This window comes from Rhinichthys klamathensis, unplaced genomic scaffold, assembly GCF_029890125.1.
Source record: "Rhinichthys klamathensis goyatoka isolate OS25496 unplaced genomic scaffold, OSU_Roscu_1.1 h1tg000320l_1, whole genome shotgun sequence".
NCBI lineage: Eukaryota > Metazoa > Chordata > Actinopteri > Cypriniformes > Leuciscidae > Rhinichthys > Rhinichthys klamathensis.
This window is the reverse complement of record NW_026606836.1, coordinates 366,799-386,741: the sequence shown is the minus strand read 5'-3', so window position 1 is coordinate 386,741 and position 19,943 is coordinate 366,799. Positions and strand designations below refer to the sequence as shown.

The following is a 19,943-nucleotide window of genomic DNA, read 5'->3' as shown; positions in this document are numbered from 1 at the left end:
TAAGTCTAATACATTTTGAGTAGATAGATTGATTGTTGTCAGTTTTATTAAATTTTTTATAAAAAAAAAAAAAAGTTAAAAAAGTTTCAACAAAAATATGAAGCAGCACAACATTGATGATAATAAGAAATGTTTCTTGAGCAGAAAATTAGCACATTAGAATAATTTATGAAGGATCACGTGACACTCAAAACTGGAGTAATGATGCTGAAAATTCAGCTTTGATCACAGGAATAAATTACATTTGAAAATATATTACAATAGAAAAGAGTAATTTTAAATTGTAATAATATTTCACAACACTACTGTTTTTACTGCATTTCTGATCAAGCAAATACAAAAAAAAAATTTAAAAAAGAAAAACATAAAAAAAATCATGTTGACAGCAAACTTTCTGAATGGTACTATTTAGATTTATATTATGTTAATTTTGTTAATTTTGTGTTATCATATTATTTTGATATTATTTTGTCCCTCTGCCATTTTTGTGTGTATGTGTGTGGGGGTGTATTTATTAGTGGTCAACCAATATTGTTTTTTTTTTATATTCGGAGAGAATGGCGGCAGCTGGCCTATATAATGCTGAAATACAGTTGCAGGGGAAAAAAAAGTATGTGAACCCATTGAGTTTCTGCCAAGTCCCTTTAGTCATTTAGCTCGGCGGCCATCTTTGTTTGAAACGCCTCTCGGGCAGCTATTTCAGTCATACAAGTACAGCTCTTATCTCTTTGAATAGGGAAACATCAAATTCTCCAAAGCTGTTAAAGCTTTCAAATAAATGTCATATTTGAAATCAATCACCAATGAAATCTGACTAACAACTGTCCCATAAATTTGGTTTCTAAGCATATCCTCAGAAACAAAACAAAAAAAATTAATTTTTCAGGCTGGACCAGCTAATGCGCATGTGCAGTCATAATTTCTATAGAAACTCAAGCTTCAGTGACACGATGAATTTCCCAATTCCCGTTTGGCCCTTTTATTTAAAAGGCGGGACTTATTCTGCCATATTGTGCGTTACACTTTCTCCCATTCATAGTAATATGAGTGCACCAACTTTGTATATCTAAAGTCAGGGTTCTGCCCCACTGCCCAGTTCAGTTAATGACTTCCCAGACAGTGTTTTGTATGAAGGTACCTTCTAAGAAAAGTGGATTCAGACACTGAGGCAGAGCTGGCTAGCCTGGTTAAAACCAGACCATTGTCAGTTGTAACTGAGTTATGGTCTGGCAAAGCGTCATAGACAAATCATTTCCAGAGGGGCATCACCAACGGACGTTTAAAACCTAAAACCAATCAGAGCGATGAAGGAGATGACGTATGAAGGAGATGGCGGCGGAGAAACATCTCCGAGTGTTGTTCTTTTCTCGGTTTTTAACAAAAAGGAAACATTCAAATCGCTTAAAACAGACGCGATAGCTGATTCGAACGAGTGATGTTCGATGGCGGCATCCATCTTTGTAATGTAGGCTACAAAATCTGCTTCAAAATCCCAGCGCTCTCATCATCGTGTAAAGCCCGACCCAACGTTTCTGATTGGTGCCTCGATTTCGACGGATTGGAAATGGGCTTGAATGAGCTCTTTGCCAGACTAACTTTTAGAGCAAATCTAAATTTGCCTGAAGTTGTCTGGGTTTTCCCAGGCTAAGAGCTGGCACAATTCTGGATAAAATTGAGAATCACGATTTTTTTTGTTTCAAATAGAGATCATGATTCACTCACGATTCTGAACAGACAAACTAAACAAAATATCTGAAAATTTTTAATTGCTGTCGTCTATTTAAAAATGTTTAAAAATTAAAAATTAATTTAAAAGTGTTTTTTTATTTTAAAGAGAAAACTGTAAAAAAAAAAAAAAAAAAAAAATCTGAATCTGTTTCAATTAATGATTCAATGACTCGATTGAATGATTCACTTGTTTCATTTCTGGATGTATCATGGTTTTGAACGAATCTCTTGAATGAATGATACAATCCTTATTTGAAGCACCAAGTTACTTTCAAAAGTTGATTTGCTCTATTTCGATCTCTATGGTTGACATCACTGTTTAAGTTTATAAACTTTTATTCTAGTACTTTAGTGATAATTTGACTATTTGTCTCAGAAATAATGATACTGTGTGGTTGAAAATACTGTTTGTGAAGCTGTTTCATACCTTATTTCATACTTACTTATGCCCGTCACCCTTGCCATGGTATGGGGCGCCAACCAGAGATCTCCAGATCATTCTGTCTTTGGCCATTCATTCCAGCTGGTTCCAGGTGTAGCCCATCTTGGTGATGTCGGCTTCGAGGTCACGTCGCCAGGTGTTTCTTGGATGGCCTCTTCTCCTCTTTCCTTGGGGGTTCCACTTCAACGCCTGCCTGTTGATGTTGGTTGATGCTTTACGAAGAGTGAGCCCTATCCAGCCCCATCTTCTCGTCCTGATTTCTTCCTCTGCAGGAAGTTGGTGAGTCCTTTTCCAAAGGTTGATATTGCTGATGGCGTTAGGCCATCGGATCCGGAGAATTCTTCTAAGACAGCTGTTGATGAAGGTTTGAACCTTCCTGATGGTCATCTTGGTCATCCTCCAGGTTTCAGCTCCATACAGCAACACTGACTTCACGTTGGAGTTAAATAGGTGAATCTTTGTTGTCAACGACGGGTCTCTTGAGCTCCAGATGTTCTTGAGCTGTACGTAGGCCGCTCTTGCTTTGCCAATCCTTGCCTTGGCGTCTGCGTCTGTCCCGCCCTGTTGGTCAATGACACTGCCCAGGTAGGTGAAGGACTGAACTTCTTCCAGGGGACTTCCATTCAGCATGACTGGTTCCTTGCTTGAGGATTTTATATTTAGGATCTTGGTCTTATCTCTGTTTATGTTGAGGCCAATCTGAGATGAGATAGTTGACACTACATCTGTCTTCTCTTACATCTGCTGTTTGTTGTGGGAGAGAAGTGCAAGGTCATCAGCAAAGTCCAAGTCCTCGAGCTGGGTCCACGAGGTCCACTGGATTCTGTTTTTTTGCTCTCTTGTGGCTTCCTTCATAACCCAGTCAATGGGAAACAGGAACAGGAAGGGTGACAGCAGCCATCCTTGTCTCACACCAGTTTTCACCTGGAAGATGTTAGTGAGGCCATCCTTAAAAATAATCTTGTTTGCCGTAACCCGACCGACCCTGTCAATTTAGGACCGACCCAATTATTATTTATTTTTTCCTTTTAGTCCGACCGACTTGCCGGTTGTAAACTTGCGTTAAGACCGACCGATTTTACTCTTCAAACAACTAATACAAATGCAATAAAATAATATTAATTATGTTTTAGTAAGTATTGTGAATATAAATTGCCTAGGCCTACATGTAAACGTAGGCTACGTTCTTTCTTTTAAATAAAAACCTGTGGCGTCATCTATGATTATGTTTACAGTATTGGTTTACGCATGTCACACTATGGCCTGTACGTTCGCTTCGTTTCATTCACTGTCAATGGTTGAAGGTTCGCGCTTGGTAATGATGCCTGCGGATGTTGTTTTTCGAGAATGTTTCACTCCTGTTTGTCATTGTGCACGAAACTTCACGCCAATAAATCATCAGGAATATTGCTGACTTGTGCGCGTCTCAAGCGCCCTCTTTACGCTCTTCCTAATGCCTGTTAGTTGTCCACGGATTTGCCTATATTTGGCGTTGAAAATGTAAACATCTTTAGACATGCTGGAATTAATGCAATAAACATGTTTTTTGACAAAGATTTCAAATTGTTTGTGGTCTATATAACCTGCATCAGAATGAGGTTTATAATGGTACGCCCGAAGGCACGGGTTGAAGACCCAGTCAGTGACGTCACGATATGCAAGTTTGTCACCATGACCAAAATTTTACTTTTTTTTTTTTTTTACAAAAAAACATAACAAATTTTAATGCAAACCAAAATATTTTTAAGGATGGCCTGAGCTGCCCTCCATGGATGACTCTACAAGACATTCCATCATAAGATTTTCTTATCAGGTCGACCAACTTAACTGGGATGCCGTAGTGTCGAAGGAGCTTCCAAAGGGTCTCTCGATCCAAGCTGTCAAATGCCTTCTCATAGTCGACAAAGTTGATAAACGGGGTAATTCCACTCGAGGGACTGTTCGACTATGATGCGGAGTGTTGCGATCTGGTCCGTGCATGATCTGTTCTGCCGGAAGCCAGCTTGTTGATCTCGAAGATTTGTGTCAGCAATGTCTTTCATTTTCTCGAGGAGGATCTGATTGAAAACCTTCCCTGGTACAGACAGAAGTGTGAAGCCTCTGTAGTTTCCATAATTGCTGAGGTCACCTTTTTTAAGGGTCTTTACGAGGTATCCCTCTTTCCAGTTTGTCGAGAATCTCCTATTCTTCCCAGATCATCTCAAAGAGAGGATACAGCATCTCCACTGATGCATCCAAGTCTGCTTGCAGGGGCTCTGCTGGGATGTCATCAGGTCCAGCCCTCTTCGCATTCTTCAACCGAGTGATGGCTTTCTTGATTTCCTCTCTGGTTGGCTTGTTACAGTTGATGAGTAAGTCTGGCTGGGTCGATGTTTGGTGGATTTGGTGGAGCTGGTCTATTCAAGAGTTCTTCGAAGTGCTCGGCCCACCTCTTCATCTGCTGTTCGATCTCTTTGATGGTCTTTCCCTGTTTGTCCTTGACAGGTCGCTCTGGCTTGCTGAACTTTCCAGACAGTCGCTTGGTGATGTCATACATTTGTTTCATATTGCTGTTGTATGCTGCCTGCTCTGCTTCAGCTGCCAGTCCACTCGCATAGTATTTATTATCCTTCTTGATACTCCTTTTCACTGCTTTGTTTGCGTTTGCATAATCTATTTGAGCCTGGGCTTTTGCTGCTCTAGTCCTACTGCTATTGACCGCCGCTTTCTTCTTCTCCCTATCCTCTATTTTGGTCAAGTTCTCCACTGTAATCCACTCTTTATGCAGGTGTTTTCTGACTTCGAGTACTTCCTGGCATACTGATCTGAGTGCCTCTTTCACTGAGTATTTTGTCTTCTTCTTCTTCATGCAGTTCTTGCAGTACTTCAAACCTGTTCCTAAGCATCAGTCCGAACTCTGCCCTAGTTTTGGGGTCCTTCAGAAGGCTGATGTTGTATTTCACTCTTTTATTAGCCATGGCTGTCCAGTTCTTCTTCAATTTCAGCTTCATTCTGGCCACCACCAGGTGATGGTCGGACGCCACATCTGCTCCTCTTCTAACTCTAACATCCTGGAGGGATCTCCTAAACTTCTTACTTATACAGATGTGATCTATCTGATTCTCTGTCTTGCTGTTTGGAGATACCCAGGTGCTCTTGTGGATATGTTTGTGGGGAAAGATGCTACCTCCAATGACCAGGTTGTTGATTGCACACATGTCTGCAAATCTCTCTCCATTCTCATTCATAGTTCCCAGTCCGTGAGTCCCCATGACCTGCTCATATCCCGTGTTATTGGATCCAATCTTGGCACTGAAGTCACCCATAATGATAGTGATGTCTCGGTCTGGGAATGTTCCCAGGATCTTCTTTCATACCTATACATGAATGATTTCTCTGGGTCAGCGTGAGCATTGAATGTTCTGGTTTGATTTTGTCAAAGCTTCAATAGACACAGGCGAATCGTTGTCATTTAGGAATGAAATTGCATCAGTGTTTGAATAGTGATAGCGTTCTTTTAGAGCAACACCAAGTAACTTTTCCTCTGCGGTCGCCCTACAGGTTGGAAGCGGAATTGTCCATTACCGCTGTCGTAAATAATTTAGCCTAGCGCAGCCTACTGTCGCACACACACTCGTTGTTTATCCAGCACCGGTTTTGGAATGAACGATGTCCACAGACAAGGTAGAGTGTGTTGCATGATTTCATGAAAGTATGATGTATTGCGACATCAGAAACAAAGAAAAACAAAATAATGACTATTGTAACGCTTGACGTAAAGCAAGTCAAATTTGTAGTTTTCTTATGTCTCGTTAGAACTACAGAAACGCGACCCGATCTGGCAATCTTACATAGCGTGGTTATAGCAGATATAGGACCGCAAAGCGAATCCAGAAGTGCCTTTCACCCTGTTACGACTTAATGAACCACTAAAACGATTTTGGAAAAATTATTTTAAGGTAAAAATCTTACTTAGTGTTGCTTTAACGATTAATCATGCAGCTCTACTATGAGGTCATGTCTAGGCAAGGCAAGTTAAGTTTATTTATATAGCACATTTCATACACAATTGTAATTCAAAGTGCTTTACATAGAATAAATTAAAATAATCAAAAGAAATAAGAATAATTAAAACCGAATAAATAAAATAAAATACAGTACAAACAGTCGGACAAACAGTGGCATAGTGCTCATTCATTAAATGCAGCTGTGTCTAACCAGATGTCTAATGATCTAGAACAAATTTCAATGAGCTTAGGCATAACCAAGCAAATATCTAGTTCCTGCATTGTATATTTCGCAGTAGTAATTGAATCATAAGTTGAAAAGTACTGTATTAAAAAAATTGACATTTCACTGCATGCACAGCATTGTGGGATATGAGTTTAGGACACTTTCAAAAACCAAGAGAGATCTCAAAACCTTAAAAAGAAAATGTTTTGACTTGCAAGATGAAAAGGGTTTCGAAATCATCTCTGAATGCCATGACACATGGTGAAACAAACTGTCTATAAATGGAGAAAGTTCAGCAGCGCTGCGGGTGTTCTGCAAAGATTACTGATAGAGGAAGAGGACATCCACTGCTGCCCCAAAAAAAGCATCGCTGTACGTCTAAAGTGGGCAGAAAGTCACCTGGACAGCTTGCTGACATTGATGTGAAAATGAATTCCCAAGTTTATCAGATTCAGGACATTTTTTTCAGGAGACTAAAGGCCATCTGCCAGCCAGCTGAAACGGGACCCAAAGCACACAAGTAAATTAACCAATAAAAATATGCCACCTTGAGTGACCCAGTCTGAGTCCTGACCTCAGCCTGAATATTGCAGAACTGAAAGCTTTTTGTTTACTGGTTTAGAAAAGGTTACGCTGCCAAAGGACAGTCAATTGGATTCACATACTTTTCCCACTCACACTATGCATATTTGCTTATGCTGACTGTTTGTCTGTTGCTGATGAGTTGTTTGAGGATTGAGGATTACATGGTAAATACAAGGTTCAAATACAATTATTGAAATAATATGCACATGCATTTCTAGTATAGCATGCAATTTGTCTCCTTTAAAGTAAAGCTACTTATCAAAGCGCCACACACGTCTATTATCAATCCTTTAAGCACATCATATGATCAGCTGCACCTGCTGTGCACAAGCTTTTATTTTCCAGAGGGCTTGTTTACTGTCTGTCTTTCATCTAGAATAATGTCTTTGACACTGCGTGCTTTGTTCATTAGAGACGTGTATACTGTGTTTTGTAGGTAGCGGAGCCACAGCAGTCGTCCAGGCAGCTCTTTGTAACCCACGACAGGAGCGTGTGGCCATCAAGAGAATCAACCTGGAGAAATGCCAGACCAGCATGGATGAGCTGTTGGTGAGGAACAACATAAAAACAGCTGTGTCTACTCATGCAGGTTTTGCCATACATATGCATGTTAACACACACACACACACACACACTTACGTTGGGTTTCCATGTTTTATGGGGATTTTTACATAGACATAATGGTTTTTATACTTTACAAACTGTATATTCTATCCCCCTACACTAACCCTACCCCTAAACATACACATCACAGAAAACTTTCTGCAATTTTAGATTTTCCAAAAACATCATTCTGTATGATTAATATGCTTGTTTCCTCATGGGGACCAAAAAAATGTCCCCACAAGCCAAGGTCAAAATTTATTGGTATTACTATACTTGTGGAACATTTGATACCCATAACGTAGGGGAATACGTTATGGGTATCACCCCCCCCCCCCCCCCCCCCCAACACACACACACACATACACACACACACACACACACACACACACACACACACACACAACACTATATGGAATCGCAAAGAGTTAAAGGTGAATTGCAATTTGTTTGTTTGAGCAGCCTGACTGGACCGGGCAGAGCAATATTGGATCGACCAATGACATCAGTTTGGGGCCTGTCATCATTTGCTTCCAGAAGTATTTTTTTCCCATTCATTTTCCTCTTTCATCATAGGCATTCCAAAATAATCTTAAATAAAGAGCCAAACTAACCCAGATAAATCACAACTTTATAACCTCTGATTTAAATCAGAAAATTAAAATTAAAAAAAGTATGGTGAATGATGTATTCGAGTCAGAAATTATGCGTGCAATATGTATACATTGCTCTGTATTTGAAGATAACTGTGAAATATTTTAAAGAAATTGACTGAAAGAAATGTAAATTAGTATTGAAAGAAACTAATATTTTTATTCAGAAAGGATGCATATTTATCAAAAGTAACAGTTAAGATATAATAAAACATTTCTATTTCAAATACATGCTGTTTTTTGAACTTTCTATTTAATCAACAAAAATAAAGTAGCAGATAAGAAATATTTCTTGAGTAGTAAATCATCATATTAGAATGATTTCTGGAGGATCATGTGACACTGAAGACTGGATTAATGATGCTGAGAATTCAGCTTTGATCACAGGAATAAATTATATTTTAGAGGTATTTTAAATTGTAATAATATTTCACAATATTACTGTTTTACTGTGTTTTTTGATCAAATAAATGCATCCTTGGTGAGCATAAGAATCTTCTTCCAAAATATTGTAAAAATGGTACCAAACTCAAACCTTTGAATGGTAGTAGAAGTTGACTGAGACTCGTTTACTTCGTTCGCAATGCTTCATGGGAGTGGGAGATTGCTCTTTTTATTTCGGAAAATCTGTTTCAGAAACATTAATTTGAAATCATCCTGACTTATTGCTTCTTTAGAGGTATCAGATGATATTATGTTTTAAAATACTTTAAATCAGACTACTTTTTCATTGATTACATAATGACATGTTATTAAATTCAATTATTCATAATTCCTTGATTCTCCCTACTACTAATTTTCTATCTTTAAATTTTTCCTTTCTAAAATATACATCTGTTCAGAAGGTCTTCCAGGTTTGTTGAATTGCACACACAGACCCGCACAGTATTTGATCACTGGATTTACAGAAATCATTTCACTTTTAAGTGTTTTCTCAACATTTCAACATTGCATATCTAATCAACTCCTGACAAACACATTCATTATTATTTGAATTATGACTCGGTGAGTCATGTTTTACTGTCTCTGGAAGGCTTTTGACTTTCAAACACATACAAATTTCCAAATTCACGTCTTACATGCAATGCAGAGATTCCCCAACTTTCTTGTCAGCTGAACTTTTTTGACCTGATATATTTACTTGAAGTAAGTTAATAAGTTAGGTCAATAATAAAATTAAACATGTATGATTTCAAAACTTCAACAAACACTTCACATTTAATCATTTTGAGTGAATAAATGACTTGTTAATGTGCATGTGCTTTAAACGTACAATGTAAGTGTTTCAAAAGTCAATTAAATCATTAATCACAATTTTTTGTAGGATGATTGATCATTAGCCAACACTTATAGTTGTGACTGGCCTAGTTTCTCATGAATGTGTTTCATATCTGTCAAAGACACACGTTACATGCTTTTCTCACAGCGCGCTTTCCCTACTGTAATCATGCGCGCACACACACACACACACTCACACACACACACACACACACACCCAGCAGGCCTTTCACTCCGACACTCATGACTGAGTTGTTTTCCATTGATCTTTGTTTTGGTGCAGAGAGACTGGAAACTGATGGTTTGATTAATGACTATTCTGCCGCGAAAACAAGTTTATTCCCGGAGATGGGAATCTGCTATAAACATCTCTCAGATTTACTCTCAAATTGGCTGACACAGAAATATGGGTTTGTGTAAATTTATGCTGAACCCAGGCATACATACAGATTTGGATCTTGCAGGTTTTTTTCTAAAGCCTTATATTATTCTAATATGTGAAATTACTTCATCAATTGTATGTTGTTGACCTGCAAGCAACATAGCATTTTTACGCATGAACTGAAAAACAGCTTTAGTACTGAAGCATTGATTAGCACTTCACATGTCGAGGATAAGAGTTTACATTTGTCTGATATTTTCAGAAGTAAAGATTCCTTATTAAATGAGGATCAGGTAGTCCGAGCTGGTGTGAGTGAGTGGAGGCGGAGACTAATTTGCATATTAATGTATCCGCGTATACTAAATGAATGGAAAAAAAACCCCCCATTTGATTATTAATGTATTTTTAAAACTACATTTAAAGTCCCCCTGCAGTCAATAACTTTATCCAAAAGTCATCTTTGATAATCCAAAATATAATATTTAAAGTTTTTTTTCCTCTTAAAATAATTTGTTCATGCCTTAACATAGCTTGAATAGTGTAGAGTTACATTACACTCACCGGCCACTTTATTAGGTACACCTGTCCAACTGCTCGTTAACACTTAATTTCTAAGCAGCCAATCACATGGCGGCAACTCAGTGCATTTAGGCATGTAGACATGGTCAAGACAATCTCCTGCAGTTCAAACCGAGCATCAGTATGGGGAAGAAAGTTGATTTGAGTGACTTTGAACGTGGCATGATTGTTGGTGCCAGAAGGGCTGGTCTGAGTATTTCAGAAACTGCTAATCTACTGGGATTTTCACGCACAACCATCTCTAGGGTTGACAGAGAATGGTCCGAAAAAGAAAAAACATCCAGTGAGCGGCAGTTCTGTGGGCGGAAATGCCTTGTTGATGCCAGAGGTCAGAGGAGAATGGCCAGACTGGTTCGAGCTGATAGAAGGGCAACAGTGACTGAAATAACCACTCGTTACAACCGAGGTATGCAGCAAAGCATTTGTGAAGCCACAACACGCACAACCTTGAGGCGGATGGGCTACAACAGCAGAAGACTCCACCGGGTACCACTCATCTCCACTACAAATAGGAAAAAGAGGCTACAATTTGCAAGAGCTCACCAAAATTGAACAGTTGAAGACTGGAAAAATGTTGCCTGGTCTGATGAGTCTCGATTTCTGTTGAGACATTCAGATGTTAGAGTCAGAATTTGGCGTAAACAGAATGAGAACATGGAACCATCATGCCTTGTTACCACTGTGCAGGCTGGTGGTGGTGGTGTAATGGTGTGGGGGATGTTTTCCTGGCACACTTTAGGCCCCTTAGTGCCAATTGGGCATCGTTTAAATGCCACGGCCTACCTGAGCATTGTTTCTGACCATGTCCATCCCTTTATGGCCACCATGTACCCATCCTCTGATGGCTACTTCCACCATGTCACAAAGCTCTAATCATTTCAAATTGGTTTCTTGAACATGACAATGAGTTCACTGTACTAAAATTGCCTCCACAGTCACCAGATCTCAACCCAATAGAGCATCTTTGGGATGTGGTGGAACGGGAGATTCGCATCATGGATGTGCAGCCGACAAATCTGCGGCAACTGTGTGATGCCATCATGTCAATATGGACCAAAGTCCCTGAGGAATGCTTCCAGCACCTTGTTGAATCTATGCCACGAAGAATTGAGGCAGTTCTGAAGGCAAAAGGGGGTCCAACCCGTTACTAGCATGGGGTACCTAATAAAGTGGCCGGTGAGTGTATGTTAAGGCATGAACAAATTATTTAAAAAGGAACAAAAAAAGTTTCAATATTATATTTGGATTATGCAAAAGATGACTTTTGGATAAAGTTATTGACTGCAGGGGGACTTTAAATGTAGTTTTAAAAATACATTAAAAATCAAATGTTTTCTTTTACTAATCATTACCATGTACAGTATATACATCAATATAACAATACATGGTAACAGATCAGAAACATTTATATGAATATTATTGAAACATTTAAATTAGGGCTGTCAAATGATTAATCGTGATTAATCACATCCAAAATAAAAGTTTTTTTTACATAATATATGTGGGTGCATTGTGTATAATTATTTTATATATATATAAATACACACACATGCTTGTATATATTTAAGAAATATTTTCATGTATATACTGTATATAGATTTATATATAATTTATATTATATATAAATATAAATATTTTATATATAAATTATATATTTTTCTTAAATATACATGCATGTGTGTGTATTTATATATATACAAAATAATTATAAACAGTGCACCCACATATATTATGTAAAAAAAACTTTTATTTTGGATGTGATTAATCGTGATTAATCATTTGACAGCCCTAATTTAAATACATTTAGAGAACTACATTTTTTAATGATGGCTCAAATAAATAGTTTAATCAAATTGAATAAATGTTTTTATGCAATGGACTGTAAGAACTGAGTCATGTACATTTGCATTAATTCATTTAGCAGACACTTTTATCCAAAGTAAGGAGCAAAAGCAATTTGTTTTAAAAAGCCAACAATATACATGACATTACAGTAATGAGAATTGATTTTTTTTTTCTAATAGGGTAATGAAAATTGGAGGATAAATGTGTTTAATTGGTATTAACATGTTTTAGAAGTCAAACAATTCATAGTCATAAACATGGGCTTAATTTCCTTCTTTTTTTATTTTGGGGTGAAAAATGACCTGAACATACCTGATTTTGTGAGATTTATTCTGTTGGTGAATGGTGTCTTTTATAAATCAGTTCAAGAACTTCTCTCTTTCTACCATTGGTTTCTACCATTGCAATCACGTTGATGTGCATGCATTATAAAGCACATAGACATAATTAAAGACGTGCATTATAAAGCTAGACACCTCCATCTGTCTCCACAGAAAGAGATCCAAGCCATGAGCCAGTGTAACCATCCAAACGTGGTCACATACTACACTTCATTCGTTGTGAAAGATGAACTTTGGCTCGTCATGAAACTCCTGAGTGGAGGTGAGAGGAATCGGTTAACAGTTACAACCACAAAGTCTTATTGTATTCATTTTTAACACTAGATGTATTGTTTTATCATATGCTTATGAAATGTTTTGCCTGAAAAGTGTGGTTGTGTTTTTTTAAATGTCATTTTGATTTGATAATGTTGTCCAATGCTCAGTTTGTGTGTCCAAATACTATTTGTGGCAACTGTATGTGTTATATGCATGTATATTTTGTAGATTTGCATGTGTTTTGTGTGATTACAAGGCTTTTTATTCATCCAGGATCAGTGTTAGACATCATTAAGCACACGTTCATCAAAGGAGAGCATAAAAACGGTGTCCTAGATGAATCCACAATAGCAACCATTTTGAAGGAAGTACTGGAGGGATTAGATTATCTCCACAAAAATGGGCAGATTCACAGGTAAGGAAAAATCTATTATTGTCACTATTCCACTATGTAACCCTCCAATCACAGGCCATTTGCTTCTAGTTTTCCTGGTTAGTGGTATCAAAGTGGTAAGAAAAATACTTTAAAACACCTACTAAGTACTACTAAGTAAATACTATATTTCACTTTGGCCCTGTTTACACCTGGTATTAAAGGGTTAGTTCACCCAAAAATGAAAATTATCCCATAATTTACTCACCCTCAAGCCATCCTAGGTGTATATGACAATCAGTTACAGTAAAAATATCCTGGCTCTTCCAAGCTTTATAATGGGAGTGAATAGAGCCTGACATTTTGAAGCCCATAAAAGCGCATCCATCCATCATAAAAAAAATCCATATGGGTCCAGTGGGTAATAATGCCTTCTGAAGCAAAGCAATGTGTTTTTGTAAGAAAAATATCCATAATTAGAACTTTATAAACTAAAATGACTGGCTTCTGGTTACGGCTACATGCGAGTCTAGTTCCGGCGGAAGAGTGACCTCTGACCCGACGCATGACAAACAAAACACCAGTCACGAATTAGTCTAATAAGTCTAAAACGAGAAATTTAAAGAGAAATGTCGGAGGAGCTTGAGTTTGTTATTTGTTTGAACTGCGAGACGCGTCTACTCTTACCTAAGCTTATGCTACGCCTAAGTCCTAAATCGTACGCTGGAACTCGACTCTTTCGTGAACGCATGAACGGACGTTACCAGAAGCTACTGATTACAGTTTATAAAGTTTTAAATATGGAGAATTGTCTTACAAAAACGCATGGCTTCTCTTCAGAAGGCCGTTATTAAAGGATTAGTTCACTTTAAAAAAAACTTTTGCTGATAATTTACTCACCCCCATGTCATCCAAGATGTCCATGTCTTTCTTTCTTCAGTCGAAAAGAAATGAATGTTTTTGATGAAAACATTCCAGGATTTTTCTCCATATAATGGACTTTACTGGGCAGCAAACGGTTCAAGGTCTAAATGTCCGTTTCAGTGCAAACTGCAAACTGTTCAAAGGGCTTCAAACGATTCCCGACGATGAATAAGGGTCTTATCTAGAGAAACGATCGGTCATTTCAAAAATAAATAAAAAAGTTAAAGTTTTATAGGCACAAATGCTCGCCTTGCGAACTCTCCTGTTCGAACTCGTTCATCAAAATGAACGAGTCAATGACTCGAAAAAAGATTCGTTCATTTTGATGAACGAGTTCGAACAGGAGAGTTCGCAAGGCGAGCGTTTGTGCCTATAAAACTTTAACTTTTTTATTTATTTTTGAAATGACAGATCGTTTCTCTAGATAAGACCCTTATTCATCGTCTGGTATCGTTTAAAGCCCTTTGAAGCTGAACTGAAACGGTCATTTAGACCTTGAACCGTTTGGCTACCATTGAAGTCCATTATATGGAGAAAAATCTACTTTTTTCAAAAGTTTTTTAAAAAGTGAACTACTCCTTTAACACCCTCTATGGATTACTTTAATGATGGATGGATGTGCTTTTTTGGTCTTCAAAATCTCAGGCTCTATTCACTCCCGTTATAAAGCTTGGAAGAGCCAGGATATTTTTTTTTTATATAACTCTGATTGTGTTTGGCTCAAAGAAGAAAGTCATATACACCTAGGATGGTTTGAGGGTGAGTAAATGATGGGATAGTTTTCATTTTGCGGTGAACTAACCAATCCGAACTAACCGTTTTGGTCAATCGGATCACAAGTATACGAGAGAGACACATTCCCGTTTACACCTGGTGTTTTAATCCGTCTCTTTTGTCCACTTTCGTCCACTTCTGTCCTGATTTCTTCGAGGGGAGGGTCTATGGGTGGGTAAATGAATGGGCTCTAATTGACAAAATAAGCTTGTGCAATTTACATATGAACACGACCGGAGACATGGAAAAACATACGGAGAACATCAGCTTTAGTTTCTTATCTGACAGCCACAAGACCAGCCGAACTCTGTGAGTGAGTGTTAGTAATCAGGAATGATGAGAGAACATTGTGCTTTCGTCTTCAAACCAAACTTGGGTCTCCAGCCGACAGTTTAAATCGAACGTGGTCTAAAGTGGACAAACTCAAAGCTTTTTAGACCCCGTTTACACCTGTATTTATCGTCGTCCACTTGTGATCCGATCGACTAAAATGGATCTTAATACCAGGTGTAAACATGACATGACTTGAAGATTAGTTAGTGGCATCAAAGTTTTGACAGATACTCAAAAGAGGTTTTTTTTAAAACACCTACTTGGTAAATACCAAGTAAATTAGACATCCATGAACATAACTGCATATTTCACTTTGTTTTATGAGTTATATTTGGGAGGACATCAATTTGGATTTAATTCTGATGAAGTTTACACACATTCTCTGTAGTAAGACAGACACTCTTGGTCCAAATAGGATGCAAAGTGGCCAGACTTTATGCTGACAGTCAAACGTCTGGTTTTGTGAAACTAGAGTAAAATATGCTTTAATTAAATTCCTCTGCATGTTAAGTGCTGAAAAATACTAATGTGGTATTTTCCCTCCAGGCCATCACTGCTGTAATAATGGTCTGAAAAATTCATAAACATGCGGATTCATTCTTCAGCCACTGGCATTTTTGTTAATGTGTAAGATTATAATAAACCGTGACATGTGTGTGCTTTGTCTTGCTTGGTTTGACCTCAGGGACGTGAAGGCTGGTAATATTCTACTGGGAGAAGATGGATCGGTGCAGATCGCAGGTTTGTAACTTTGCTTGCCTTTGACTTTACTGAAACTTTAACGTAGATTTACTGAAATGTTTTGTTCCTTTTTGTATTAAAGTTAGTTAATACTTAGTAAGTTAAACCACCAACATCTTGTCAGTTTTTCATGGGGCAGTTAAATATTAGATTGGCTCAACAACAAATCAGCAGCTTGCAGATGAATAGGCTACTTTATCTTATTTCACATGCAAAGTGAGGATTTACATAGATGTCTTAAAGAGAAAAAACTTGTGTTATTTCGACATCAAAGAGTATTTAACTTTCAACCAGCTTAGGACAACATGCTAAAACTTGCTAGCAACATGTAATGTTGTAAACATGTAAACAACAAGCAATGTGTTAAAACATTCTAGTCGCAGGTTAAATTAATGTTAACAATTGGCTAATTCATGTTACCAACAGTGTTGGGCAGTAACGCGTTACTGTAACGCAGTTACTTTTGACAGTAACTCATACTGTAACGCATTACTTTTTAAATAAATTAACTCCGTTACCGTTACCATATGGTGCGTTTGTCCGTGACTTTTTAAAATTAATTAATTTTGGCTGAAGTGTAGCCTACAGCCTAACCTGTTTAAAGCAGCAACGCATTGTTGGTGGTAGGGTTGCCACCCGTCCCTTAAAATACGGAATTGTCCCATATTTACAAGTAAAATGACGCGTCCGTATCAAATCAATAAGGGACGCGATTTGTCCCGTATTTTACATAAGGCCCACACATAGCCTAGTTGGATAAAAACATGGGCTTTACTGTACTAATAGCAAATAGCCTATAAATAAATCAATTTCACAATAATGTTACATTATGATTAGAATCAAATGAATTTTGTCCATTTTCTAAGCTTAGAAAATGCACATTTATACAGGCTGAATTTTATAGGCCTAAAATAAATATTGTTTAGTAATTATGTGAATTACCCTGCGCAAACTACTACCCACCGAATGAAGAAGGGTTGGCTCTCAGTCTCCACAGAACAAAATATTCATTTTATTTTATTTTTAGTGTTTGCATTTATGAGGAAAAAACAATGTTACGGACGTGACAGTTCTCCGTTACGGAAGCGACGCGCTCTGAAAGCGGCACTAAAAGATGCTTTAATTCTTGCAGAGACATCAAACAGAAAGCTCAAAACCTTTCTTTAAAGTGAATTTTGTTTTGTATTAATTGTATTTTAATTTTAATCAATGTTTCATCAACCAATTGCCTGGATTTAATAAATAAGAAGTAAATATAGCAGACGATAGATAATCACGAAATGGAGGTGCCGGCGCGTGAACTGGAGCTCGTCTCATAAATGAACCGAAACTCGGCGTATAAGGTAACCTACTTGCCTCACATACATGTCTACTTTTGAACAGAACAATTCAAAACGACAGAAAACAGACTACAAACTGCTCTCTGCTTATGTAATCCGTATGAAATGTGCATTTCTCTCTGGCACGTCTACTGCGAAGATCGCGAGTCAGCATAGTGAGTCACCTCAGAAATCCGTGTGAGATATTCAGTTTGTGCTGGTCTGACTCAAATAAAATAGTGTTTAAAAATTACTTTCTTTAAAACTTAAGTCAGTTTTGTGTTTGTATAGACCATAACGCATAAAAGGGCATTAATGGGAACAGTAAAGAATGTTTTTTTTTTAAAGTAACTAAAAAGTTACTTTTAACAGTTACGCATTACTTTTTGGTGTAAGTAATCAACAAAGTAATTGAGTTACTTTTTGAATGAAGTAACTAGTAACTGTAACTAGTTACTATTTCTTAGTAACTAGCACAACACTGGTTACCAACATGCTAATTCATGCTAGCAGCGTGTTAAATCATGTTTACAATGTGTTAAAACATACTAGCCACATGCTAATATATGCTAGTAACGTGTTGAAACATGCTGACGTAAATTAATGGTAGCAAAATGTTAGCAACATGCTAATTCATGTTAATAACAACTTGCTAAAACATGTTAGCAACATGTTAAATCATGTTAACAATGTGTTAAAACACTATCAACATGCTAATATATGCGAGTATTGTGCTAATCTAGCATGTTAAAACATTAGCAATATGTTAGCAATGTGCTGTCATACTCGTTCACGCTAGCAACATGCTAGCTAAAACATGTTAGAGACATTTTTATCAATTTGGTAAGACATGCTAGTAATATGCTAATTCATGTTGACTTGTTAAAATGCTTGCAACATGTTATTAAATACTAGCAACGTACTAAAACTTGTTAAAAACATGCAAAAAAATCTAAATAATACTAGACACATACCACGACATGATAAAACATGATAAAACTTGTTAGCACCATGATAAAACATGCTGAAAGCTTATAAAATGTATAGAAGTCTTTGTCAACATAAAAGTTTGTCCCAACGAACTTCACTTTCTAGTTTTAAGAGATAGATAGATAGATAGATAGATAGATAGATAGATAGATAGATAGATAGATAGATAGATAGATAGATAGATAGATAGATAGATAGATAGATAGATAGATAGATAGATAGATAGATGTTTTATAAAAAAAACTTAACATTATACATGGACCTCAGGGGAAAACATAAAATGATATATATAAAAGATGTACGTCTTATAATATATTATACATTTCTTTGTTGCTCTTAACTGATTTTGACCAACACATTCTTAATATTCAGTCGCATAATTATTTCAGCCTTTTAAGAGCTAATTTATTTATTGCCATGAGGTAATTAAGTTTATTTAGCTGTAAAAATCCTGTTTTAATTAAAATTGGTTGTCACTCTAAAAAGCAACATTTATGGGCCTTAAGAGAGATTAAACCATGGTAATTAACTTTAATTATGCTAACTATAAAAGCAATAAAAAGCAGTGATTTAATCAGTCAGTCAAGCCGCGTAAATTTTTCTTTTCCGTCAAGAAAGTTAATTATGTTTTGATTATTAAATGATTAAATGATAATATATTCTCCACTTTTGTTCTCTGTTACATTTTGTTTTGTGAATTTGCAAGTTCAAGTCACATGAAGGAGAGCAGACAAACAGGCCTGAGATACATTGATCGTATTGTGGGGAAGTGTTAAATTCCTGAAATGGGGCTTTTTCCGTCCCTGGAGGGAAACTGGCTGATCTAGTTCTGGAATATTGATTGGTTTTATGTAACAGGGGTTTCCACCAGTGACCTTGGTTTGCCTTTGTTGAGATTGTAGTTCACATCAGAGCTTTTTCTATTGAAATGTTTGACAGACACATTTATAAAACGTTTACACACACACACACACACACACACACACACACACACACACACACACACACACACACACACACACACACACACGCACGGCTGAATCTCATAAAAAAAATTAAGTGTCCAGGTTAAATTTCTACCCCCCTCCCCCCTAAAAAAAATGTGCATACAAAAATTAAGCCTATTTTTCCATTGTGAAATAATTTACTTTATTTGTAAACCTTTTCTTAAACTATCACATTTTTACTTTTGAGGTTTTTGTAATTCCCATTATTTTCAATGATGATTCTAATTAGGTTATCTCTCTCTCTCTCTTTTTTTTTACTGTTACATTTTTTTAAATGCTGTCATCCAATTACCTTAAATCATGATTGAATGAAACAGTGAAACCTTTCAAGACCTTAAACATGCATCTTCACTCATTCATAAAAAGTTTAACCTATAATCTTGATCATGCTATGCATCAACTACCAATGAATACTTTTGAAATAATATATCATTATTTTTCAGCAATAAAGTTATCGAATTTTTTTTTTTTGAAACTAAAAATGTGTCATTTGGACAGTATTTTCACAGAAAATATTAAATGTGTTAATTGTCGTACATTACTGTAGAACTCGTTTGCTTTAGACACAATACAGTT

At 36.9% G+C, this 19,943-nt stretch overlaps 1 protein-coding gene across 5 annotated transcripts in view; it reads left to right on the top strand.

The window, feature by feature from the left end:
• stk39 (serine threonine kinase 39) overlaps positions 1–19,943 on the top strand; it is a 151,727-nt gene that overhangs the window by 71,273 nt on the left and 60,511 nt on the right. For 4 of the 5 annotated variants that reach the window (XM_056271450.1, XM_056271448.1, XM_056271449.1 and 1 more), the window contains 4 exons: positions 7,404–7,516; positions 12,802–12,910; positions 13,180–13,321; positions 15,996–16,051. In XM_056271450.1, coding sequence (XP_056127425.1) covers positions 7,404–7,516; positions 12,802–12,910; positions 13,180–13,321; positions 15,996–16,051 — 420 coding nt within the window. Of the gene's footprint in view, positions 1–7,403; positions 7,557–12,801; positions 12,911–13,179; positions 13,322–15,995; positions 16,052–19,943 lie in introns of those variants that run through there. The other variant, XM_056271452.1, reaches the window with a different exon arrangement.